The following is a 26,763-nucleotide window of genomic DNA, read 5'->3' as shown; positions in this document are numbered from 1 at the left end:
AAAAGACAGAATTAGCCCTTAGCAACAATACTGTCAGTGTGAACAGAAGCAGTAGCTAACAAAACACCTCAGCCCTTGTGGCAGATTGTCAAAGTAATAAACTAAGCATGCACATAAATTAAGCACTGAGTGAGTTTAGCAACAGGGCAAGACTAGGGCAGCTGATCCTTTCCTTGCCTCCAACAATGAATAACTCGGTAAATAACTTAAAAACACTATGCAGGAGAATTGCCATGTAGCATGAATGATCTCTATGTTTACTATCTTCTCTTGCTTTTTAGACAACAGTTCTATTCTCTTTAATCTAGAGACAGTCAACCTTTATGTGGGCTTGCTAAAATGGAGCAGACAATGACAATCATTTAGTTTCATCTCATTTTCTTTCTCTCCTTCCAAAGCAGAGAGGTGGCCATCCATCACAAGCAGCAGCAACATTTTAGAGCTTCCTCTACTTCTGAAAGTTTTGAGGCTCACAGTTTTAACACATCACGCTATATTTAATACATTAAAATCAACTGAGAAACAAAAACTTCTGCAGTGCAATTTATGCTAAATGGGAAAGCTTTCTCATAGTAATGGTTATGATAATGGTTATGGTAGAGATTTATGGAACATGGAGGATGAATAAGATAATTTCCTCCCATGAACCCCCCCAAACCTCCTTCCAAGCTCACAAATTTTGCAGCTGAGATCTTGTGTCTACATTTTGCATTCTACTACCAATTATGCTGAGACAGCATGCAAACACTGCACAAAAACATCTCAAGCACACCAGTATTGAAACCTAACATTCCAAAGTAAGTAAATATTTCTTCTATGTCCCAACAAAGTGGCAACCCACAATAGAAACACCCTAAACAGCAAAATCTTCATTGAATATTACAGCAACTAAAACAAATGAAGTTGTTCACAAGATAGCCTGGTTCCAAGTCAATTAGGACTTTGTATTATTCTATTTATATATTAACAGCTACTTTTATGCTACTTCAATCAGGCCAATCTAAGTAGCTTACAAGTATATATGTATGTATGTATGTATGTATGTATTTAAATGTGTGCCCTGGCCAGTTTTCAACACTCCATCCTGCCTACATAAAAAGATAGGAATATGTAAGCCATATAGATTTTGGAACAGCATATTCCCCAGGGCTGGGAAGCCTGTTTCTGCTCATCCCATCCTCAATTTTCCAAAGGGTGAGAACCCAAATCATCCCTTCCTGAGTTAATTCCATAAGTCAAGTAGATTCCCTCATAGGAGATGGTCCCCTAAGTAGATTTACAAGTCATGACCAGCTCCTTGTACCCCAAAACAAACTGGTAGCAAGTCAACACCCACATTATTGTACTAGAACTGCTAAAGCAATTATCTTGCCATGATGCAGACTGCTGCATTCTGCATCAGCTGGAGTTTGCAGAGGCAGTCCCAAGTGCAGTGTGTGGAACTTAATCTAATTTAAAAGTATTAAGAGTGTGAGTATCTGTGGTTAAGCCTCCCATTCTAAGAAGGGTTGAAACTGGTACATAAGCTGCAACTGGGTCAAGATATCTGTGGCCACAGATTCCACCCATGGTTCTAGCAGAAGCTATGAATACAAGAGGACATTTTACTTCAGAAGGAATGGAATCCCACCCAGTACTAGAACAGAGGTCACTAATTAACCTCAGGGCCTCTGGACAAAGAGCAATTTAATCTTGCCTTGATTCAATTACAGCCTGTTCTGTTCAGTCAAGATCCTTACAGTCTCAAGACACTGGGTCAGAATGTGCATTGCATCTTCTGCCTAGCACATTGTGGAGAAGTATAACTGGGTATCTCTCAAACTAGCTTCCCACAAAGGTTTCATACAGATGTTAAAATAACATGGGGGAAAGCTCTGAGCCATAAGGCACTCAACAATGGAGCAAACTAGAGGCTTGAACACTTCTCCCTTTTTAATATAACTCATAACTCCCCATTTAGGAAGGAAAAGAACCACTGCCCAGGAAAAAGAACAGCTAACATTCAATGTCAGCTAAGTTGATGATAGCTGTTCATGAGCCTCAGAGGAAACGCAAACCTTTAATGACAATGATGGATCCATAAGCTGCAAACCTACTACTTCAAGTGGAAGTTAACCAAATATAGAATAGGCAGTTTCCGTAATTCCAAGTTCCAGAATATATCCACCAATACTGGGATCATTTTATTGCAAACCAGTCCCACACATTGCATGTGTAACAATTTATAAGAACAGTATAAGAATGCAGATATGGTTGCAAGATATAGCTGCAACAGCTGTGTAGCCATGAATTCATTCAATGTTTTCTTCTTCTGAGCAATGGTTGGGAAATGAGCCATTTAGTGGAATATTATCCAGTACTTTACAACTAGTTAGAATAAACCAGAAAGAGACTCAATACTTCTCTTTCTGGTTTGCAATGCAACACTTGGAATAGACTTCCAGGAATCTTCACAGCTAAACTGTAGCTGCAGCACCTGTATCATTCAAATGAAGCCACAGCCTGTATGTTGTACAGCCTTAATTTATAGTATAGTTAATAAGTAGTGTCAAATCTGGATTGGTGCATGTCCCACATTCTCAGTATGAAACATCATTAATTTAACATTGGTAACTGAACTTTTGTTTGTGCTATATTGGAACAAAAGTTTGTGATGCTGCAAATTATTGTTTCCACCCTTCAGTAACTATGATAAAATTAGACGGTGAAGGCAATTCATAACTAAAAAGGGACTACAAATATACCTCAGATAATTAATGAGATACATTAAAGCATAAAAAGTACTGCAGTGAAGGAGCCAAAAACAATCTGGAGAAATAGAATACAAGTTTACTCAATGACGATATTTTATTTGGTCTTTTCAGGTATATTCACAATTCCCATACCATAAAATCAAGTCCAGCAGGACTCTGCAACCAGCAGGACTCTGTCTGGCAACAGTCTGGTCAATCAAGGTGATCAAGGTGAAAATCAAATCACAATAGAGGTCATAGCAATTAACAATGCATTGCTGATCAATGCAAGGAGAAAGTGTAGTTGCTCATATTGGGGACTTTAAAAAATAAAGTTATAAATTTATATTTTTTGGACCAAACTTCTGATAAACAAAGTGTAGAAAAAAAATACTCTGGCTTAAGTTTGTGCTGTACTATTTGCAAGTGGAAAGAGTTCATTGTTCCACTGGCTATTGTTTTTTTCTAAATTCCTAAGAGAATCCAGAGGCGATACTCAATGGCTTACTTCTTTGAAACAAAAACATGTTAACTAAATGTATTGCATTAAGATAAATTATTTATTTTAGAAATCTGGAAAATGCAATATTTCTGGGGAAAAAAATAAAAATGATTGTAAAATCTGAGAAAAGATGTATGGATGGATATTTTAACCAGAACCTCTTCAACTGATTGTGTTTGGTGTAATAGAAAACAGGGTAAGGGTCAGTACATTGATATAATATACATTTCTTAAATATAAGAAAAGTTTAATATAGGAATTAGTTGCTTATAAAAGATGAGTAATCAATTTTACTACAGGAAAGCCCATAGGAGCTCCCAAATAGCAGCCACTTCTCCCTTATGTTCTCATCATTCTCAAAGTGAATCAATTCTCATAGTGAATCAACATTCAGTAGGCTTCATGGAAAGAATTTTGGATTCTCAAATCTGACGAGTTCCTCAAAAGATTATATACAGTATTTTGATGACTGTGATGACTGTGGGAATCCTTGTAATTGGTTCCTGAATATTTATGGTAGTTTCCTTTATCTTGCAGAGGACACACAGGGTAAATTAGGACCAACTAGTGAGCCATGTACCCCTAGGTTCCCTTGATTTGAGAGTCTGCTTGAAGAAGCACAAGAAGGGAAGCTCATCCTATTTAAAGGAGGGAACTTTCCTCTCATTCTGAACATGGCAGCTAATCAAAACACAGATATTGCATTCTCCAATGCTGTGAATTTTCAATTTTTGATATTTTAGCAGCCCAATTCTACATTCCAGAATAAGTCTTCTGAATTCAGCAGGCCTGGACTCTTGGCCATGATTAAAACAAATCATAGCTTAGTGTGATACATAAATACTGTAAAAATGCACTCATGATACATGTGTGTGCTTTTTCCTCTTGGGGATTGTAAAGCAGAAGGCTTTCTGATGTAGTGCTTCTAATGAAAACACACATGTCCCTGATAGGGAACATAAGTATTCAGGCCAGACTACAGAAGAAAAGTATTTCTGTATTCCATTAGTAAAACTTAGTAAAACTAAGGACTATGTGAACAAAATATTTTGCTATTCAGAGGACTATGTAGAACACAAAATAACATTTTTAAGTGTTTGAAAAGGGATTGTATGAAAATACTATAATTCTAACTGAAATATCTGATGACAATATAAGGCAGTCTGATTCCTGTTTTAAGACCTAAAAAGAAGTATTGCTCAAGAAGTACATTGACAGAAGATACCTTTTACCTGCCAAAAATTAAACATGCCACTTTATAAGAGACAAAGTAGAGAGGAGGGAAAATCTCTCATGTTAATAGTTTACTTTTTACGTTTGGAATATGGGTCTGATTCCAGGGTTCTTAAATGGCATGATACTATGATCTTGTAAAACAATAAAATAAATTTGTATAATATCTCACCTCCAAATAAAATGAATTATTTAATGGGGTTACGATTGGGCAATAAACTTTTCATAATTACATTTTAATCTATCAAATAATACAATACAATGTTACAACTTTATAAAATAAAACTGTTTCATTGGCAATAGACCCCCAAAATGCAATAACATTTAAAACCCTATTTTAACGTGGAGGATAAGTTTGCTTATTTTTGCGTAATTCCTGAAATTTTCAAATTTATTTTCAAGATAACAAGTCTCATTCATTCAGAAAAAGAAACTAAGGCAACTGTTTCCTTACCTTAAATCAGCTTCTCTTAAACTGTTCTTAAAATGCAAAACACAGGTAGAAAGGCTGTGTTTGCTTTTGGCACTCTCTGTTCCATGCCAGCCCCTTCTTCCCCTTCCAGCTTGGCACTTGGTGCTTGGAAATTCCTCTCCCCACTCCTGCAATTTCCTCTTGGCTGTAGGAAGACATATTCCCCCCACCCCACCCCCACTCACCTAATATGAGGTAAATCTGACAGAAAGACTTAAACCAAACTATAAAACTGGAGCTACCTTATCAGGAGTCAAAATATTAGAGCAGGTTAAGAACCTGTAATTTCTAAAGCTCACAAATTTCAACTTCGATTTTGATTATACTTACAATGCATGCAACAGATTAACTGTAAAGTCTTCATTCAAATATGGTGACTTAGTAGACAATTTCACAACACAAAACAATTCTTCTGTAGTTTCATTTGTCCAAAACTGCAGATTCCAAATTGAATCTAAATTGAAAGTTAAGCATTTTTTAAAAAAACATCCTTGTAACCCTAAACTTTTGAAAATAATTTATCATGCACTTAAGAGGCTACATTTCAAAGGAAGTTTATGAACGCTAATTATCAAGTGTTGTTATGTTATAGCTCATGTTAATATTCTTAGTGGCACCAACATCAAAAAATTCAAGCATCCATTTACATTTTCCTAGGCTGAAATTTAAATGGTCCATTTCCTGAAACTGATATCCTGGTTGTATTAAATCCAAAATTTGCTAAAATAAAAATGGCTACTTTCCAAACAATTCTAGAAGAATTAAATTTCATTTCAGCCTTTTCCCACTTTCATCGAACTGTGGAATAAACATATCCAGCAAACTCGTTTTTCTTGCTGTTTATCCATAGTGTTGCTTTCATCTCATGTTCAACCTACATCTGAGACAGCCAAAATCATCCTTAGCTGTTCCAGTGTTAATGTGGTGTTTTCCCCCTTAAGTCACCAGCAACTCACAGTAGTTTTCAGATGGATACAATCTCACAAACTTTACTGACTACCATTTTGATTCTACCATTTTGATGGTGACCCTACGGGGCAGCCCAGCACTTATTGGCCACTTTAGGTTGGAACACACATGCACCTTCATTCCTGTCTCTGGGCACTGTCCTCCAGATATGGTATGGAATCTGATTAACAGGTTCTTTCCCTTTGCCAGTCAGCTGATTTCCAGGATGCAAGAACTCAATTTGTATGCACCAGTTCTTCAATCCCATGGGTAAGCTGATCCCTGGGATCAGAGACCTAAGGGCTTTGAAAGAGCCAGTTCTCCCTTAACCCAACACTTTTACCAATCTAGCAATCAGCTGTAGAGCCTGTGAAGTGGCAGATAAAGAAGGAGAGCTAGTTTTTTAAAAGCTACCATAAGTCCCTCTTTACTGCATAGTCACTTCATAGCCCCCACCTCAGAAGTGAGCTGTTAGCTGTGCTTGTTTTAAACATACCAGTGCAAAATACACAAAAACAGGAGTGAGTACTGATAGATAGCTAAATGCCCCAATCTAGCTATCCATCAAAATCTGGCAATTTTCTAAGCCCCATCTTCACCCTGCAGTAAGGAGAATGACTGATGAATGATTTTCCCCAATATTTGATATCTGGTGGGAGGAGAGGGAAACAAACCCAGAGCAACCTATCAATTCCTTTCCTTAACATGGCTTGCACATGAGAAGTAAGGATACTAGTATTTGGCAGCAATCCAGGACAGTGTCTATAGAGGCAGGACAAAGACTGGAGTGGAGGCAACCAATTTTATTCCTATATAATTTTGTCCCTTAAAAGGGCAGTGGGTAAAGGTTCCCATGATGCTTTCAAGTTAACTAACAAACTACTGTGCAAATCATGGCTGTGAAGAAAGTTAAGGTATGCCAGTTCAAATGTATGGCAAGCATTCACGTGAAGCCACATATTAATTCTGTCCACTTTGATTAGTTTTTCATACCAATTATAACTCCAAATATGTAGATATAGCAGATGGGTATTACAGATTTCAGTTTTTTCCCTACTTGTCAACAGAACCCTATTTAAAGGGTTATTCCTTTCTGCACTATCCCATGGACTGGTTTTGGATCAATAACTTTCTCCAAATAAATATATATTTCTACAATTCCAGCTTCTCTTCTCTTTGTTTTTACTGTATGAAAAACAGTATTTTGGCTATTTTATACTACCTCCCTAACCAAGGTTTAGACCAATTCTGCCTTACTTTTGTCAGCATCTACAGATTATATCTTTGGGTAATATATAAGAGTCAGATTTTAAACTTAATTGTTTTGGCTTCCTGTTAAGTGATTTTGATTTTACACAAGCTCGTATTATTTCATCTAGCTCCTATCCATGGGCATCCACAGCAACCATCAAAAAGATAAAACATACATTGTGATGTCACAACACAAGTTCCGCCCCTTATGTATTTATATGTGACATCACAATGCAAATACAAAAGCGGTGGAGTTTATGTCATGAAGTCATGAAACATATTTTATCATTTTTTCCCCCCACTCCCACCCTTCATGGACACCCATGTTCTTACCTCTGGACATCAACTGCTATTATTCATACTAATTCATCCCTTCAATGATACCTATAAGCAATTGAGCTATCCAATTTCTCATTTGACACTGACTTTAAATCCATTCCAGCAGCAGGCCAAAATCCCGTTGCTGAAAAGAATTAAAAAAAAAAAAAGCCAATATAATGTATTTTAGCTTGGTCATTATTTTATTGATGATCTATTTTACTACATACAGTTTGATTTATCTATATTCTTTGCTTATATTTTCATTGTACAGCAGCCATAACAATTTAAAATAATCTCAATAATAATAAAAACATATTTTTCAAACACACCTATCTGTTGAAGTGTTGAATCAACAATTCTTGAAGAAATAAATGCTTTGGCTTCCATTTCTTCAGTGTATGCAAAACAATTCATATAAGTATCACTCCAGTGGCAGCATAAGAAATTATCTTCAGCCACCAGTACAGTGGCATTGGCTCCAATTGTACCATGTGCATCATGCCAAGTGGGACCATCCTCTGCAATTCTAGCTGGTACACAGGGCATTTCAAAGCTCTGTGGAGGAATCTGATACACCATGCAATGAGAGATTACCACTTGAAAGAAATCTGAAGAGAAAAAAAAAAGAATTGTTCGACTATTTTAAATAAGGAAGAGATAATTCACTATTGCAAGGGGGAAAATATAATCATGGGCTTATATATCTTTAATTGATGTACAGTATTATATCTATACATACCCTACTCACGGTCACTCATGCCCTAGTCACCTCCCTATAGTTGGATTATTGTAATGCGCTGTAAATAGGGCTGCCTTTGGGAAACCTCACCTGGTACAAAATGCAGCAGTGCGGGCAGTTATGTATGTTTCTAGTAGAACACACGTTACACCTCCACTCCGTGAGCTGCTTTGATTACCAGTCTGTTTCTGGGTCCAATTCAATGTGCTGGTTTTGACCTTTAAAATCCTATAAGTCATGGGACCAGGTTATCTGAGGGACCGCCTCTCCCTAATTACATCTGCCTGTCTCACCAGATCCCGTAGAGAGGGCATGCTACGTGTTCCATTGTCTAGGGAGCTACATTAGGCGGGCCCTAGGTGGTGGGCCTTTTCTGCTCTGGCACCCACATTGTGGAATATCCTCCCTCCTGAGTTGAGGCTGGCACCATCACTTTTGATTTTTCAAAGGTCCTTCAAGACCTGGCTCTGCCATCAGGCCTGGGGACCCCAGGGAACTGGTGAATGAGTGAGGTGGCTCTGTTTGTTTATTTTATTTTTATTTTATCAAATTTATCACCGCCCATCTCCCCCAAAGGTGATCCCCTGTTACTATTAACATCCCTTCACCCACTGTTACTTCTTTTTAGCCTTGTTTTTGATAGTTTTTTTAATGTTTTTTAATAATAATTGCTTTGGGTATTTATTAACTAACTGGTTTTTAGCTTTGTTGTAAGCTGCCCAGAGTCACTTGTTTTCTGAGATGGGCGGCTATATAAATTTGGCAAATAAATAGAATAGAATAGCAAATTAACATTTGCGTGCAACAATTTAATTGTTAACATCAAGAATATTTTTTTTTAGAAAACAAAACTATATATAAATGGCCCAATAACATTCATTGTCACACACGTCTTATCTGTTGCATTTCTTAAACTAACTTTGATGGCTTATCTAAACTGAAATATGTGGACCAAATCTATAAGAGTTACAATTTTTAGTTACTTGAACCAGTGTAATCCTAACAACTACTCAGAATGGCTTAATGTGTCATTCTAACATCCTTTTAGCATCATACAGGATGCAGATTCTGCCTGCTATAAACAAAAGGGCTTATTCTGTTATGGCATGCTTCTGGTCTAGTGTAAGGGTGTTTTTTTGTTCTTGTTCTTTGTTTTGATGCCTTCAAGTCACTACTGACTCCTGGCGACTGCCTGGACTAGTCCCTGCAGTTTTCTTGGCAAGGTTTTTTGGAAGTAGTTTGCCATTGCCTCCTTCCTAGGGCTGAGAGACAGGGACTGGTCCAAGGTCATCCAACTCCCTTTGTGCCTAACGTGGGACTAGAACCCCTGGTCTCCCAGTTTCTAGCTTGGTGCCTTAACCATGACATTAAACTGGCTCTCAGTGTAAGATTGCTCCTACTCTTAAAATTGTTCTGGAGAATTGAAGAACTTGGGGAGGGAGAAATTAGCAAAAGTATATCTTCACTATTGTGTGAATTATACTATATTCAGGAAATATGCTCAAGTTGGTAGAAAAGAAGCTGGATCTAACCCACTATACATTTTATACAGAAAATTAGCTATTACAAGAAATCCTGTACTGTATTGTAATTAGGGGGCAGAAATACACCATAGGTATGTCAATCACATCTTCTGGTGAGAGCCTGTGCAGTGGAACAAGAGTATGTACTGTAGCAACAGGTACGATTGTTTTGTTTTAACTAGTGGAGCAATTATAAGGTCAAAAAATGTATCTGAACTTAATCACTAGTTTTAACATTTGCACTGACTCCAGCATCAAAAGTTAGGGACATATTCTGCAATTTAAAAAGAAATCCATCAGACAAATGAGAAGCAAAGGCAAGAAATTTCAACTTACTTAACTGCAGAAATCCAGTCAAAATGTTACACCAGTTCATCTTGTTCTGGCCAACAGATCTTGAAGAAAAATAGGGCAAAAGTTCATTGACATTTATAGAAACTTAAGGATGTTTCACAAGTTAATTTTTTGTTTAAAAAAATGCAACTTCCCAAAGAATTGCAGACTGAGGGGGTAAGTGGGATTCTTATCAGACAAGGGCAATAATGAGGTAAATAACTGTATTTGTATGGACTGGGTATTTCTGAAAAATGCACTATTTTGACAGACTTAGTATAATGATAAAAGTACAGATAAATATGAAATAACATACCAAATAGATTGAAGGAAAACATATATTTAAAATTCCAAATATATGTCAACAGCTAGAGCTGTGCAGCGATCCAGATTTGAAGAGGAAAAAAGTGGTCTGGGCAGATATATAGCACTTGTGGGCACCATCTTAAACCAAATGCATGGAAATAGGCAGTTTCTTTAAGAAGTTGCCAACAGATGCTATGGGAGTGCCCACACAGGGTCCAAATCACTTTTTCTTTTTGGACTGCGGAATAGCCAATTAAACAAGCTATTCCAATGATGTGTTTTATAGTAAATTCTTGAAAGATAAAAGTCCTTATTCATACAACACGTAACTAATAGAATTTACTGCTCGAATATATACTCACAACCCTACTGTTACATCACTCTAAAAAGAAATTTAAAAAGTGTAGAGTAGAGCACAATCAGTGGCTATTAAAGGTAATAATAAATACACATTCATGTTTAGTGAAAACCAGTGGCAGCACCAGCATCCACAGGGAGTGAGGGTCAAAACAGGCATTTGCAGCAGTGTGATGGAAGCCCTGTCCTTTTCTATCAGCATGTGATACTGATACACAAAGAACAGGATCAGGACTTTGATTGTACTATCACACACCATCTTGCCTTTTTTAACTTCCCCTCCCCATGGATGCCAGTAAGTGGTGGAATGAACATTCAAAGGGCAGAGAGATCACTTAACTTCTTTTTAACTTCCCTGAACTTTGATGGTTTCCACAGATCCCCAACATTTGTAACATTACGGGTGGAGATACCACCATCCTAGCTGTTTGTACTATGCCAGATTGCCTTGTAGAAGTATCTGTCATACTAAAGACTCAACACGGTATCATGGAATAGGTGAATGTGAAAATATCACAGAATATCAAGAGACAGAAAAATTATTTTCAAAAATCACATCTACTTAACAAAATCAAAATTTGTGTTAACTTCATAAAAAGAAGAAGAAAGATTTCTAAAAATGGCAAAAGTTCATCAAAAAAGAAAAGTGGTTAAATCTAAAGATAGTTCAGGAGAAAACATTCTGCCATTAGTGCTATCTGCAAACTGTCGTCCAAAAACTAATGAAGGCTTTGCCCAACACATATTGAGCATAAAAACTTCTCTTGAGCCATTCTGCAATGGGCAATTGTGCAAACAGAAATCCATTACTGTGTTTTACTTACTTCATTGTCAGCCAAGATGTTAATATGGTTTCGCATAGTATGGAAGTCCAATCAAAATGCCATACTATCTTTCATACTATTTACTGTACTGTTAGATGCATTTCATAGCTGATCTCACAGACATGAAATGTACTTGAAATGCTAATTCAATTAGCAAAGCATCACTGATAGGAAAGACAGGAAATTCACCACTCAAATATATTTTTACCAGAATGTCCAAATGAAAAGCATATCCCATCAGATTCTAAGGCTGGGATTAAAAACAAGGTGAAGTTAATGATCTACTATATAACATTAATGACAAAAATTTAGATTTAATGTATGCAAGCTTTGTATCATGTTCTCTAGCATTTTAACTTATTTTTACATTTATTCACTAAATTAAACTTAAAAATAAAGTTGTTTATTGCAAACACAAACGTTATTGTTTGGAGAAATATCTTCAGACAAAAAGGTTTTTTTAGTTTTCTGTTTCAACTGGATGCAACATATACGAAAACGTCCCATCAATCATGGCTGTTACTAAAACAATAAAGAAGTCAAGAAAAGGAAGTGAAATATAAACCAAGACAAATTCTATTATTTTTCAAAAACAAAACAACACTACTTGATTAGCAAATTAATCAGGGCTTCAGATTCAACTTCAAATGGTGCTTCAGAATGTACAGGGATACAAATGTAGCATCTCTCCACCACTTTTTAAAGCAGACATGACTTTTCCTGGGATCACCTTACATGATTCTGGGAAGAAACACAGCTGCTTTAAAAAATTGCAGAGAGGTGCTACATTCATAGTGTAATGTGCTCTAAAGCACTCTTTCCAAATTATTTCCAAAGTGCTGCACAGTCCTATTCTTTATTACTTTAAATTTATAGAATCAGTTATATGTGAAAGAGCGGCAAAAGCCTAACTATAATAATCCATATTTCTGCTATTAAACACTAGATGAATAGCATACAATAACACTTGGCTGAAAAATTGAGTATTAAAAATTCAGAATACCTTAATGTATGGATATTACATAAAACAGACACAAGAAAGTGGTCAAATCTCCATCCTATCAAATCTAAAGCTAACAAATTGTAAATCTTCTGTCTTGTACCAGCCATCCATTTGCTTTTCATTCAGTATTACTATAAGAAAGTAAAGGACAAGTTTACAGTATATATGTAGTATTCAGAAATAGCTTTTAATAGACATGATTCAACTTTTTATTCCAAAAAGATGGCAGCTGAAGAGTCTTCAAAGTTTTGTTATTTTGTGAACAGTTGTCACAAAGCTACTATCTGCCTTCCATTAAAAATAAAGGAAGCTCTTTTCTGGAAGGGTTTGGGGGCCTGATGCCATCTATTGTTTGGGGTTTTAAATTGGATTTATGTCATTATGTACTGTTGTTATGTACGCTTATTTTTGTGACCCACTGAGAACCTCAGTGATTGTGATGGGATATACATTTGTTTAATAAATAAATAAAACAATAAAGTTTGGTTGGAAATATTTCTGAAAATGGGGAATTTGAACTCCACTGCCATCTGTGGAGTTACAGAAATGGAATAAAAGCCTAAATTACAAAAAAGAAAAAGAAAGAAAGAAAAGGAAGAAATGACGAAATCTCATCTGCCTAATGTGAGAGAAAGTGACAGCAAATTTATTTTACTCAAATAGGCAACAGATAACATGTCTTTTAGCTTTGCTGGAGAAACTTAAGGCCTATATGACATCATCTAATCCAAAGGGCATTTAATTAGCATTCAGTGAGTTTCAGAATGTTCACAAAATGTTTCTCATTTCATTTCAACTACCATGGAGATGTCACATAATTTAAAGTTCAAGTTATTTAAAGAACACATCTCCTATTTAACCTTGGTTTATTTTCACTGTCAACCTGCAGGTTCCTTGAGCTAATGGCCTCATGTTCATGCTCATACCAAAGGTGTCATATACATTGATGCCTATGTAAAAATAATGCATATATTAAAACACATAGAATTGTTAAAATCAACAACATCAATAAGCATTTTCTGCAACTTTAAATAATGCATTTGCTGACATTTTAGCTTTCATTCAGCTAATATTTCCCTTAGTCTTTCAGCCAAACTTCTGTCCTGTTAGAGACAAATATCAGAATTATGTCATCATACTGGTATTTGTTGGTGGTGTTTCCACAGATTCTGGGACAGTGATGGTCACAAAGCTACATTTGATCATTCATGTTTAGTGAAAACCAGTGGCAGCTAAATAATATAACTTTAGTTAAATAACTGATTAGATTGCCATTTGAAGCCCCTAACCTTAAGAAAATCTTTTTTAAAAAAATTAATGAGAGATTTCCACCAAAAACATTCTATTTTTAACACCATCTCAATTTCCAAGTGAAATAAAATTATTGGGAATTGGCACAAATATAATAGGAAATGCAGGGTACCTACACCTGAATCCAAACTTACAAAATGTTCTGTTTATTTCTTTGTTGTTTAACATTATATCCCTTCCTTGCAGTGGATTTTCCATTCTAATTTCAGAAAAACACCCTGATGTTGTAATGTTTTTAGACTGCTTAAGAAAAGAAAGCTTGCGAACACATACACATAGACATATATTCATTCTTAAGTCTGTATGATGAAATAATTCCTTCTCTCTTGAGAACCATGATCACTTTCATCTGATCATATGAAAGGTGTTTCATTTGTTTTCCCCCACACAGCCAAAGAAGTTTTTAAATTTACAATTAGTTATTTAGACTCAAACAGAACCAAAAGGATTTCAACATTTTAAACCTTTAAAAAATCAAATCCAGAGCAAAGTTATCCAAAAGTCAGCAAATAAATATTGGAAGATGAAAAAGACTTTGATCATTTGAATGAATTTTTAACAGATTGTAGTGATTTAATATGTCATGCATTGTCATTAGCTTGAATCCCCAAGATGATATTTTAGAAACACTAAAGTAAAATTAGCTTTAAATTAATTCACATTTTAATCTGCAAAAATGAAAATCCTTTGGGGGATATTAGTATATGAAAACAAAGAAACTACTAATTCCTAGATGTCTTTTCACAATACAAAACACAACAATTTACAAGATAAAAAGATGGATCAGTACTTCAGAACTTAATCCTGTACTTTACATAAATAAGAATTGGGAAGATTAATACAATCACATTTCTAAGTTTATCTCCATATTGGATGCACACTTTATCAAAATAAGAACTGGCTGAAGTATGAACAAATTTGGATTAAAAGCTATATTCCTTTGCATTCAGTGAAAGAGTATGCATACTTCCATATAACTGTGCTATCCAATTATTTCTGCTAAGTTTGTATGAAATAATTGTATTTCATTTCAGAACTATTTTTTTAAAAGCATAAAAATAGAACTGCACTTTCTAAGAGGATACTAAAGGTAAAGGTTTCCCTTGACATTAAGTCCAGTCGTGTCCGACTCTAGGGGGCGGTGCTCATCTCCGTTTCAAAGCTGAAGAGCCGGCGTTTGTCCGTAGACACTTCCGTGGTCATGTGGCCGGCATGACTACACGGAACGCCATTACCTGCCCGCCGAAGCGGTACCTATTAATCTACTCACATTTGCATGTTTTCGAACTGCTAGGATACTACCCACAATCAAATGCAAACTCTACAGGAGCAAGAATATATTTAGCAATCAACTTCCAGCAAAACTACAGTACTACTTTTTCACTTACTTATAACTTACAAAATAAATATATTAACAGCTGTTACCAAACATGGAAAGGCAACATAGTAATGTGAGTATCCAAGCTTTCATCAAAAACAAATTGTATGTCACAGCTGTTTTTCAATATTAAATAGATAATTCTGAAACATAAAATCCTACTCCTAATGCATATGGGAGTGTGCGCTGATTTATTTATTTGGAAACTGGGAGTCACTCCAGACTTCCAGGAATTAGACTGTTCCATATTATTAGCTTTCCCTCTCTCTTTGGCAAAATATGACAAAAAGTGTTCAGAATGAGTGAAAAGACCTTGAAATCTTTTAAAGCAAAAATAAATAAAAACAAACCTGCTCATAATATTCAGAAATCTTTATCCTATTTTACTGTATTTAATGGGCCTTGCCAATAAATAGCTTAATCTTTGTCTTATTCAATCCTGCGAATATGACACAATGCCAGATCATAGGCATCCATGGAGGGGCATGGGGAAGCAAGTGACAAAACATGTGTTACAACATCACGATGCAAACTCTGCTCCTTGCATACTTGATTTCAATCTAGTATAAAAGGGCAGAGCTTGCATCATGACATCACAATGCATGTTTAATTGTTTTAGTGACATCTAAAAAGCAGAGTTAACATAAACACTAAAAGCAAGTTTACAGCATGAGCAGAATACATCATTCAGGCTGAATAACTTCTAATGTTCTTTTATACACATAGACACTTTTTTCTTTATTAAATTTAGAGGGCTACCCAATTCATAAAGATTCTGGATGGTGTACAACATTAATAATTGTAAAATAATTACTTAGTACATAAGAATATAGTTTTTGTTAACTATATAATAAAAATAACATTAAAAAAGCAACCATTCATGCTAACAGAAAGAATCCTATAAGGGGCTTAATACCACTCTAGCCCAAGGCCTGGAAACAGCCAAATTTTCAACAGCTTCTTAAAGATTATTAGGGTGAGAGCCATATGGATCTCGGGGGGCGGGGGGGGTTGTAGCAAAGAATAAGTGCTGCGACAGAAAAGGCACACTTCCTCAGTTCCAACAGACAACATTGTTTAATCAATGGGAACCAGAACACACCCATTCTGCCTGATCAGAAATCAGGCAGAAATTATTGGACATAAGTAGCCCATGTTATAGTTAATTCATATGCCATGAAGGGCTTTATAGTGGCAACCATCGTCTTGAATTGCACCCTTGCCTTGGATTCAGTCTCTCCCTCCCTCAACACTGGCTGGAACCACCCACAGAGAATTTTTTCTTTCATTTGACTATGTATTCTTTAGTTTCATATTAAATGGAAATGGTTTAACAGTTTAATATTAAACCAAGAATATTTGTGATTACAAATTTTTCCCCCTCTCTTGCTCTATTTCATACAATGTTCCAGTTATTTCTGCTTTAATAAAAACCACGTACATCAAAACTGTGACTTGTTTCTCTCTAGAAAATTCAAATGTCAAATTCAAATTTGATCTGATTTATATTTCTAGTTTTGACAGACTGTACAACCTACTGTTTTCCTCTCTAGATGTAATAGCAAATTGTATTCTCTATGAAAATAGAAGCAAATATTTTAAAAGAAAAAGAAGTAAAGCTTACAAACATTCAAGCACAAGGTTCAAATCATGGATCACCAACTATGATTTAGAAGTGAGTTATTTACATAACATAAATAAATTCCTTTTCTTTAATTTTTAAATTAAGATGCCATTGTAATTATTCTAATTTTGAATATGCATTAACATTTGTCATACTTATCAGCCACCATCTTAATATTTATTAGAAGTCTTTGTAAGATTTTATTTTAGTCATTTTTACTGGTAGTAAATGTAACATGTGATGATTGGAATTCTAGTCATGCAGTCATTACTTTAAATTGCTAATTACGAATGTTAAAAATTCATGTATCAAACAGTATTACTTCTGAATAATTACCAATCCTTGATTCTTGATGATTCTGGAAATTTGACTTTCTAGGAGGAGGTTCCTCACCAGTCTTGGCTGAACTTGAAAAGCTAAACAGAGGTGTCCCTGCTTAATATTTGGATGAGAAACCACAAGGTAAAACCAGGATAGTAAGCTAGACTCAAAAGTCAACACTAGTTGTCCCCCCACCCCCAAAAAAAGTAGACAAGCCAGACCTGATAATTATTCAGGTGAGCATCCAGCAGGAAATTCCAGAGTGTGGGCTAAACTCTTATTCAAACAAACATCTTAGAAGAAGGCAAAGGCAAACCACTTCCATACTGTTACTAAGAAAACTAATGGATATGTCATTGAAGTAATCATGAAAGGAGACTAACTCAGTCTTTAAGTGATCTTACCAGGTATCCCCAGATGGGTATATATGGAACCAAACAGAAATGTCTCTTATCTACAGTACCTCCGGGTTAGATGCCTGAAGGTTGTTGAATTATATTCTTTAACTATGTCTACTTTATATAGTGGCAATTCAGTAATTTTAAAGTTTTAGAGATTAATATATGTAATTGTTGAGGAAAAATATAATCAGCATATAACTCTCAGGATAGTATGTTCATGCCTGCAGCTTCTGAGTCAGTCTTAACATGTTTACTCAGAAGTATGTCCAACTGGATTCAGTCAAGCAAATAGAATTGCACATTTAATACCTCCTACAAAGATACTAAGAGCCAGTCTGCTGTAGTGGTTAAGACATCAGACTAGAAACTGGGAGACTGTGAGTTCTAATTCCACCTCAAGCACAAAACTAGCTGGGTGACCTTGGGCCAGTCACTTTTTCTCAGCCCTAGGAAGGAGGCAATGGCAAACTACTTCTGAAAAACCTTGCCAGGAAAACTGCAGGGACTTGTCCAGGCAGTCTCTGAGAATCAGACACGATTGAACGGATTAAAAAAAAAAAGATACTAGATTGGTTCCTGTACAATACTAAGCCAAATCAGAAATTGTCAAGAAACTGTAGGTAAAATATCTTGACTTAGCATTCTATGTGACTTTAAACAATAAGTCGTGGAATACAGATAGCATAGTTAATTTAAACATAAATAATGCTATTTGTTTAGACAGTTTGCAAAAAGAAGCTTCTGATATCCTAGACCATCTGAAATGGTAACTTATAAAGAACAGAAGCCCTTCCCTGAAAAAAAAAATGAAAAAGATGGTGTTAACTATTTATTTCAAAAATAAATATTATTTATGCTTTTTTTACAAATAAATTAGTATGTTTATAAAGATTCCTTTTGGCATATGTCTAGGATTGATTTGACAACCATGAAGAAAAAAATCCTTTAAGGTCACCTACTTCTTTAAGAAGCATCTTTAAGAAGTCTGCTCAGTAAAGGCAAACAAATACAATCCCTTCCCTGTCTCCAGTTTCTCATTCCAACTCTGTCAGTTGAAGTCCTACCTTGATTAAGTCTAATTTTAATACAAAGTAATATAATTCAACTGTTCTAGAATGCATCAAAAACAGAACATTTTAGAAAGTTAAAACAGCTCACAGTTGAATGCTTATACAAAAGAGATTACAGACAGAGCAATCTATACAGTTACAATAATTTTTCGAACATGGTATATCCTAAATTTCAATTCAATACTATAGGGATTAGTTTACTGAGGATAACTTCCGTGTTACAAAATAGGTGGCTCAGTTTGCATTTAACTTCAAATAAAAATATTACTGGCAGTGGCATCTGCAGGGTAGGGTCAAAAAAGTCAATATGGCAGGTGCACAATCAAAGCCCTACCCCTTCATATGTGAGTGCAACATTAATACAAGCATAAATGGGGTGAGGATTCAATTGCCCTGCAAGGACCATCATCTTGACTTTTTGACCTCCCCCCACACCCAGATGCTGCTAATCACTGGTTTCTTAAGAAACAATTGACCCAGGTTGTCTTTATGCCAAATTAAAGTATAAATTCAAATTCAAAGATCATCCATTTCATTTAGTGTTTCTGGAACTGCAGTGCTACCTCCATCAAATTGGCTAAATATGAAATATTAGACAATATTCTATAACAATATGAAATACTGTTAAAATCAGCTGTATCCAATGATGGCTTAATACTCTTAATTAATCATTTGAAGGCTAGAATCCAAAGACTATTTTAGGCCTAAGAGCTAAGAACTTGTTCATTTTATTTTATTAATAACATTTGTGTTTCAACAACAGATCTCCATGCCAAATAGAAAACAGCTTTAGAACTCTCTTTGTTTCAAAAATGGTTTGCCATACAGCAGATTCTCTTTGAGAAATATATAACCCACTGTCTTATTGAGTATGCAGAATTCTACCATTACAGTGGAGTTGGGTGGCTAATAAATTTGGGAAATAAATACATACATACATACATACATACATACATACATACATACATACAGTGTATTTAAGGTTCAATTCAGTTATTTCCTTTTTTCTCTCTCTCTCTCTGCATTCTAGAAATTGCATTCTAGTAATTGTTATTGCTGCATTCTCATTTTTCCCTAGTCTCTGGAACTTGTGAAGTATACAGGAAATAATTTGCTCTTGTTTTAATTTGTGCTTACAAACATTAAAAAGAGTTAATACAAGAAAACTTTAGAGACTTTTTTCTCTCTCTAACCTTATCATTAGGTTTGGAAAACCACTTTTGAAATTAAGGGGACTTTCAAAAAGCGATACGGTAATATACGGAGATCAGTTATCCAAAGAAAATAAAAATGCACTGATTTACTTGCAAACCTGATGCATTAGCCTTAAGAATGTTATGGAGATTGCTGGTGAAGGAGAGGGGGGCCCGCTCCAGCAGGAAAAGTGCATGTGCAGTACTGAATCTCTTTGGCTTCCAATCAAGAAATCCAGAAGAGAACTGCCTTAGCTTTCTGGGCTTTTATGGTAGGGTTTGCTACTGCCCTTTCGGTTTAGCAGGATTTTGTATTATAGAGTAGAACAATAAACACTAGAGCATAATCTTTTAGTATCGGTGTGGTTCTTCACTCTATATCCTGACAAAGAAGCTGTCCAGATCCATGTTATACAGATAAGAAATTATGTTATAGAACGTATTTATTATTAATTTATAAATATTTATTTCATGTGATTTATATGCTGTCCCAGGTGTAGTTGTTGTTTTGTGTTCTGGTACCTTCAAGTCAGTGTTGACTCCTGGCAACTGCCTGGACAAGTCCATTCAGTTTTCTTGGCAAGATTTCAGAAGTGGTTTGCCATTGACTACTTCCTAGGGCTGAGAGAGAACGACTGGCCCAAGATCACCCTGCTGGCTCTGTGCCTAAGGTGGGACTAGAACTCACAGCCTCCCAATTTCTAGCCTGATGGCTTAAACACTACACCAAAGTGGCTTTTATTACCTCCCAGGTGTAGACTCAACAATAAAAACATAAGATCGTGACATCAACTAACCCTAACCCTAGCCCTAGCCACCCAACAAAGTTCCATAAGCCCAGAAGAAGAGGATAATCTTTACCTTTCCTAAAGTATAGCAAGAAAGGAGCCATCCTAACTTCAAGGCAGAGAGTTTTTCATAAAGTCTGGGCAGCAGAGAAAAAAGACAATTTCTGTGACCTTGTTCCTAATTGTCAGAGTATGAAAATCAAAAGCATATACTCCCAGTAAAGGCACAAAGGATGGGCAGATTTTGGTTGGAGAATATAGTCACACAGATACTAAGAACATGAGCCATAAGGGACCTTATCAGTAATGATCAGCACTTTGATTTATACCAAGCAATCTATTGGTAACCAATGCAGCTCTCGCAGTATCAGTGTTATTCGACTGAAATGACCACAGCCAATCAGCAAGGGGATAGCTGGATCAATTTTAGTTTCCAAAAACAGAACCATCTAGAACATATTTCAGTAATTCATCCACAAGCTAATGAATGCATGAGTGACTCTAGCCAGAGTATCTCACTGCAAGAATAGCCAAATCTGATGCTATGTCCTAAGCAGGGCAAAAGCTTTTAGCCATGCTGCTCTAGCAGGAGCCATCAAATCCAGGAAGACCCCGAGATCACATGTCTACTTCTTCCAGGGGAGTGTTACCCTACTGAAAGCCAGAACTGCAATTAATTTTGACCCAGATATTTCTGAGTAAACAGCTACTCTGTCCTGGTGGGACTTAAATTGAGACAATTTCTTCTCACTGAGTTCTTCAGTCTTCAGACATCTCCAGACATCTGCTTGGTCATGCACATTTGGTTATCAGCAACATATTGATAATACCTTGCCCCAAACCAAGAAATCACCTCTACCAATGGTTTTGCATAGATGTTAAACAGAATGGGGAAGACGCCTAAGTCCTGAGGCACCCCAATGGCCCAACCTCTCATCGCCCATGATCACCAACTGGACTTAAGGAGTAGAACCACTGTAACACAGTATTTCTGACTCCCAACTCTCACAGAAGAATATTATAGTTGCTGGTATAAAATGCTGATAAGAGGATTAACAGCAGGACCAGAAGCACCACACTCCCTCCATCTAAATCTCACTGCAGTTTACCTACAAGATCTACCAATCCTATTTCAGCTCAATGCCCAGGTCTGTAAAGGGGTCATATAATCTGCTCCTGTCAGGATCCTTTCTAACAGATCTTCTCCACATTTCACAAAACGGGAAGGTTGGTGGCCAGTTAGAAGTTGTCTAATACTGCTAGATCAAAGGATGGGTTCTTTAGAAGAGGATGCACAACCATCACCTTCAAGGCAACATAGACAACCCGCTCACTCAAAGAAGAATCTACTAATCCTCAAATCCTGTCACCTGTTTTCTCCCAGGCAGCTCAAACCAGTCAGGAGAGCTAGGGATACAGCTTAAAAGTGGCTGGGCTTATACCTGTTATAATGGACCTGTCCATTTCTTTACAAAATGCATTCATCATTTTATCGCTAACATCTCTTAATGTGCTATACAATAAATATCATGAAATCCAAAATCCATAAAAATCAGGACAAAAGAAGCATAATAAAAACAGCACACAAAAAAGCAGAAATTACAACTAAAACAGGCATCTCAAGAAGATCTAAAACTGTCATAGATATAACATTATTTTAAAAGACAACACAATAGCAGAAACATAAAACTACATCTCTAGGAAAGAGGAGAGGGGGATCCAATGGAAACACCCACCTCACAATAGTATCCACAGTACTTCAGCACAGAAGGACTTTCAAAGCAGGGTCATCATTGATAATGTTAGGGCATGAATAGGAATATACAGGAAGAAGCATTCCTTCAAATACTCTGTCTCTGAGTAATTAAGAACTTTATTAACACCAATATCTTAAATTAGTCTATAAAGAACTGGGAGCAAATAAAGATCATACATTGGTAGCATAAGATGATCCTGATACCCAAGTTCAGTACATAACTCAGCTGCCATGTTTTGTTCTAACTTAAGTGCCCAAACCATGCTCAGTGACTATCTCTATTCAAGTAGTATAATATGTGGTACACCTGGCAAAAGATATCTAATAAGCTGGTAAAAGGCATTCCAGACCATATAGTATCCTTTTGCTTCTAAATAACAGAAATGGATCCATGTGCACACAGACACCAAATGTGATTCTTTTAGGAAGAGTCTAACCCTTGAACATCATTCATCCAGACAGACAAACTCCACACTAGCAGTGCCTCCATTTTCCTGGGTGATTCTTTAGTTTATTGGACATTGTTCAGATCATTTCCACAAACAGCATTTTCACTGTCTGGGTGATAAAAAAAAAGCTGGATTTGCTTTTCATCAGCATACTGATGGCACTGCAATATAATTCTTCAAAAGACAATCTAAGCTTTCCATGTATATATTAAGTAGCATAAAGGGTAAGTGAAATCATGGAGGTCCACAAAGTATTAAAAAACATGGGGAAAAAGGTTAGATGCTGTTCTGCAAGTATGCAAATTGTTAAATAGAATAGAGATAAGATGAAATCCTAAAGTTTTGGAAAGCTTAACTGTCATAAAGGCTACCAGAAATTCTCCAGTGCCACCTTCTGGAAGCAGTCATCTAAGGTTAAAGAGAACAACTATTAAGATGCAGTGCCAAAACCTAACTCAGACAAGCCCTTCAGAAGAATTTGATAGATGATGGTATCAAAAGCCACTAACAGGCCCAGGAGTCCAGTTCAACCCATAACAGCCACCACCCACTTGAGCACTTCATCTACTGGCCTATACTGTAATTATTCAGTTTGTTTTTGGTCAGAAATGGAGGGAAAAGGATGTTTTTCTCTTTCCTCACTGTGAATTTTATCCAATAGTTTCTTTTTCTGAGTAATTGGAGCCTGTTATGTTCTAATAGTCAATAGCATACTACGATATGACTGCAAGAGTTTTGAAAGGAAATCATTCATATGTTCCATGTTTCATAATGTCTACATAAAATTACTCTGCTTCATTTTTCCTGCTTATATAAGGAGCATGTGCTTTCCCCAACAACATCCCAGGAGTGAAAATATCACTTTTTTGAAACCCATTGTATTTGGCAGCAGACTGAAGTTGCAATTGCTCAAAACAGCAAGTATAAAAGCAATCAGGGAACCTAACCTGATTTTTTGAGGTAAAATAATGTGAAGAAGAATGAGTTGGAGCATGCAGTAATTGTTCTAAAAAGATGTAGTCAAGGCACTAATAGGTTATAACAGCACAGGTATTTTCTTCCACAATTAAGTCATAAATATGTGGAATGTGTAAATTAAACAACTAGGAATTCAGTAACAGCACTGAAGGAAGCTGTTTTGTCCTAAATGGCTTTTGGATTAGTTGTCAGTATCAATTAACTAAGTCAGAACGTTTGCATGATCTATGATAACTCTTGACTTGGTCAAGAATATTCTGTGAATAAGGCCAATTAAATCCAGACAAGAAAATAGTAAGTAGTAATATTCTTCCAATCAATGACACTGTTCTCATATTTATATTTTTCAATTTTATAAATCCCTCCATGTTTCTGAAATTGCATCCAGCAAAATACATGGATTAATTGCCAGATTTATGCCATAAATCATAGATATGAGTCATAGGTCTGTGCATGGCTCATTAGAAGGAGGCATGTCTAAAATGGATATGCATAAACAGATACAATGGGCAACCCCTTTCAGTTCCTTGGTTGCCCTTCTAATTCAGTTTCATCTCAGCATTGGGGATGAATGAGCTAATTGCATCTAAAATTATTATTTAAGGCTACTGAAAAGAGGCAAGCTCAGAACACAAACTTACATAGAAACATCCCAGGCAACCTCAAGTGAGTAAACTATTTAGCACTCATAAGGACCTTTCACTATTCAATCTATTTTTTACCCAACACTAACCTAAGAGTTCCCAAGGTGGCATTTAAGGCACACATCTGCCTGCAGATACCATGCCCATTAGCTTTTTGCACTAAGATTTTTACTAAAGTTGCAAAGCAAAATGTCAGCCTTCAGCATCAGTTTCATTTCCAAGAATGCCTATGGGCCTCAAATGAACCCCATAAAATTAATGGATGACAACCACCCAGTAAATGTGCCCACCTGCCAGAAAAGTTAAGGAGTGGCAGCAGAGAATTGTGGTAAGTAGCATTCTTGTAAATCAGTGATTTGTCATTTTTAAATCACCCTGGGCATCTATGTGACCAGAAGGCCCCCAAATTTGGGGAGCCACACACTAGCAATGCTGGCACAGTGCAATTATCACTCAGATAGAAGGATCATTTTAGATAATGTGACATGTTTGGAACTAATCTGACAGAAAAAGCTATTTTCTTGATTGACAAAAACATTAAGCCAACTAACTCTCTGAAAACCATTCAACTGCAGGAGTTTACCAGAATCAACAGAGGCTTTCTTCACCTTTGATTGACAACCCAGTGAATGATCCACAAAGCTTTTGAGCTCAAGTACTCAATCAGCTAAATTGAAGCAATTTGAAAGTACTGTCAAACTTAATATTTAAGCCTCCTTATAGTGTCTTGCATTACATGTCTATATGTGAAAAAGAACAGTTTGGAACAGCAAGCCAAAAACAATCAATGTAAAATCAAGTGTACATTCTAATCAAGGACAATCTAGGTTTTTTTTTTTATGTAGATCAAAAACATCTCTGTTCCAATCTCCACTCAAGCATAAGACAGATAAATGTAGATTCATATTCACTATCAAAGACTAAAATATTCAAGTGTGATGAATTTTAAAGCATCGTGTTAGTATGTCACACATTCAACTCTTCATCTTTCTTACATATGCACACATACACAAACACTTCCCACATACACGATGAAAAGTTTCTTGGAGAAAGGATAGAATGTAAATCAAATTAGCAAATTAAACAGCAACCTAGCCACCAGCTTTAACAGCCCTGCTCAAATTTCCACACCACTGTCTGCTGCCTGTCTTCCTTTGTATTTATTTTACAGGCATTTGTTTGTTTTGCCTTTTCATCCAACTTTAAAACTTTTCAGGCAAGTCAAGTGCTCATTTAAGATGAACAAGCTATGACAGAGCAGAAAGCAGTGTCTCAACTCCTTTTCCAAAATAACAGAAAAAGCTGCCATGCTGAAGAAAATTAAAGGACAATGTAGGAGACTACAGCCAGGTTACAGCAAATTTATCTGGGAGGAAGGTCTCTAAAAGCGCGCCACGCACGTCTCATCTGATTGATGAGGGCAGGTTGGTGTGGGTATTCCCTTCCAAGAAGGACATTAGTTTTATTACGCAGAAACGGCCAAAAATATGAACGCACACACGCACCTCAGCACTATGATTTGTAGCCCACGGAAGTTTATCATGTTATAATCAATTCATTAGTCTTCAAAGGTTTTGTTTTTTTAAGGTGCCCAAAGTTTACTTGAAAGTAGTCCGAAAGCTACCTCAACTGTTCAGAGGAAGAGATGCTGTTGTACCGACGCATTTAAATACCCACTAATGTCTTTCTCCCAAACGCAGCCTCTGCCAAAACACGGGACCTTCTGCAGCTGAAAGAAAGGAAGCAGGAAAAACAACACGTACCTTTTGCTGCGACGGTCAGTTAATCTCCCAACCGCTCCTCCACGGGAGGGGGCTTCCTGAAAAAGGGAGTGGAGGGTGAGGGAACTGAGCCCTCCTCCTCCTCCTCCTCGCTTTGTCTTTTCCTGTCAATGTCCACGCTCTCAGGCGGCTGGTACTGGATCCCCTCTCCCCAAGCCCCCTTCGGCCTTTATCCCAGCCAGTCAGCTTAGCGTCGGCGCCGTCTGCAGAGACAGCCTTGAGGCCGGAGCGCGCGCGACTCTTGTGTGGACCAACGGCGGGCGGGAAAAGCGGCAGCCTCCGCTCGCGCTACCTGTGCAGCTCCCGCACTCGCTTCTGCGGGCGCGAGAAACGCCTGCGGGTTTAAGGATTGAGATAGTTGCTCTCTGGTGCTCTTGCGCAATGCCAGAACCGGGAAAACCCTAGAGTTGCGTGCCCAGGGGTCTGTACTGCACCTGCTACTAACACGTGCGCCAAGGTGTGGAAGTTTCTCCTGTGAAACGTGAAAGACTCGGACCTTTCCCGCTGTCATTGGAGCCTTATGCT

At 36.7% G+C, this 26,763-nt stretch overlaps 1 protein-coding gene across 1 annotated transcript in view; it reads right to left on the bottom strand.

The window, feature by feature from the left end:
* Positions 1–10,112, bottom strand: part of LEPR (leptin receptor) — a 55,375-nt gene extending 45,263 nt beyond the window's left edge. Inside the window, exons 1-3 of the mRNA XM_063299856.1 lie at positions 10,058–10,112; positions 7,789–8,067; positions 5,270–5,393 (exon numbers count right to left, since the gene is read on the bottom strand). Of these exons, the coding sequence (XP_063155926.1) occupies positions 5,270–5,393; positions 7,789–8,067; positions 10,058–10,097 (443 nt within the window). The 5' untranslated portion in view covers positions 10,098–10,112. The remainder of the gene's footprint in view (positions 1–5,269; positions 5,394–7,788; positions 8,068–10,057) is intronic.
* Positions 10,113–26,763: the final 16,651 nt, after the last annotated feature.

Source organism: Candoia aspera, chromosome 3 (assembly GCF_035149785.1).
Source record: "Candoia aspera isolate rCanAsp1 chromosome 3, rCanAsp1.hap2, whole genome shotgun sequence".
Lineage (NCBI taxonomy): Eukaryota > Metazoa > Chordata > Lepidosauria > Squamata > Boidae > Candoia > Candoia aspera.
The sequence above is the reverse complement of the archived record's forward strand: the minus strand, read 5'-3'. Positions and strand labels throughout refer to the sequence as shown.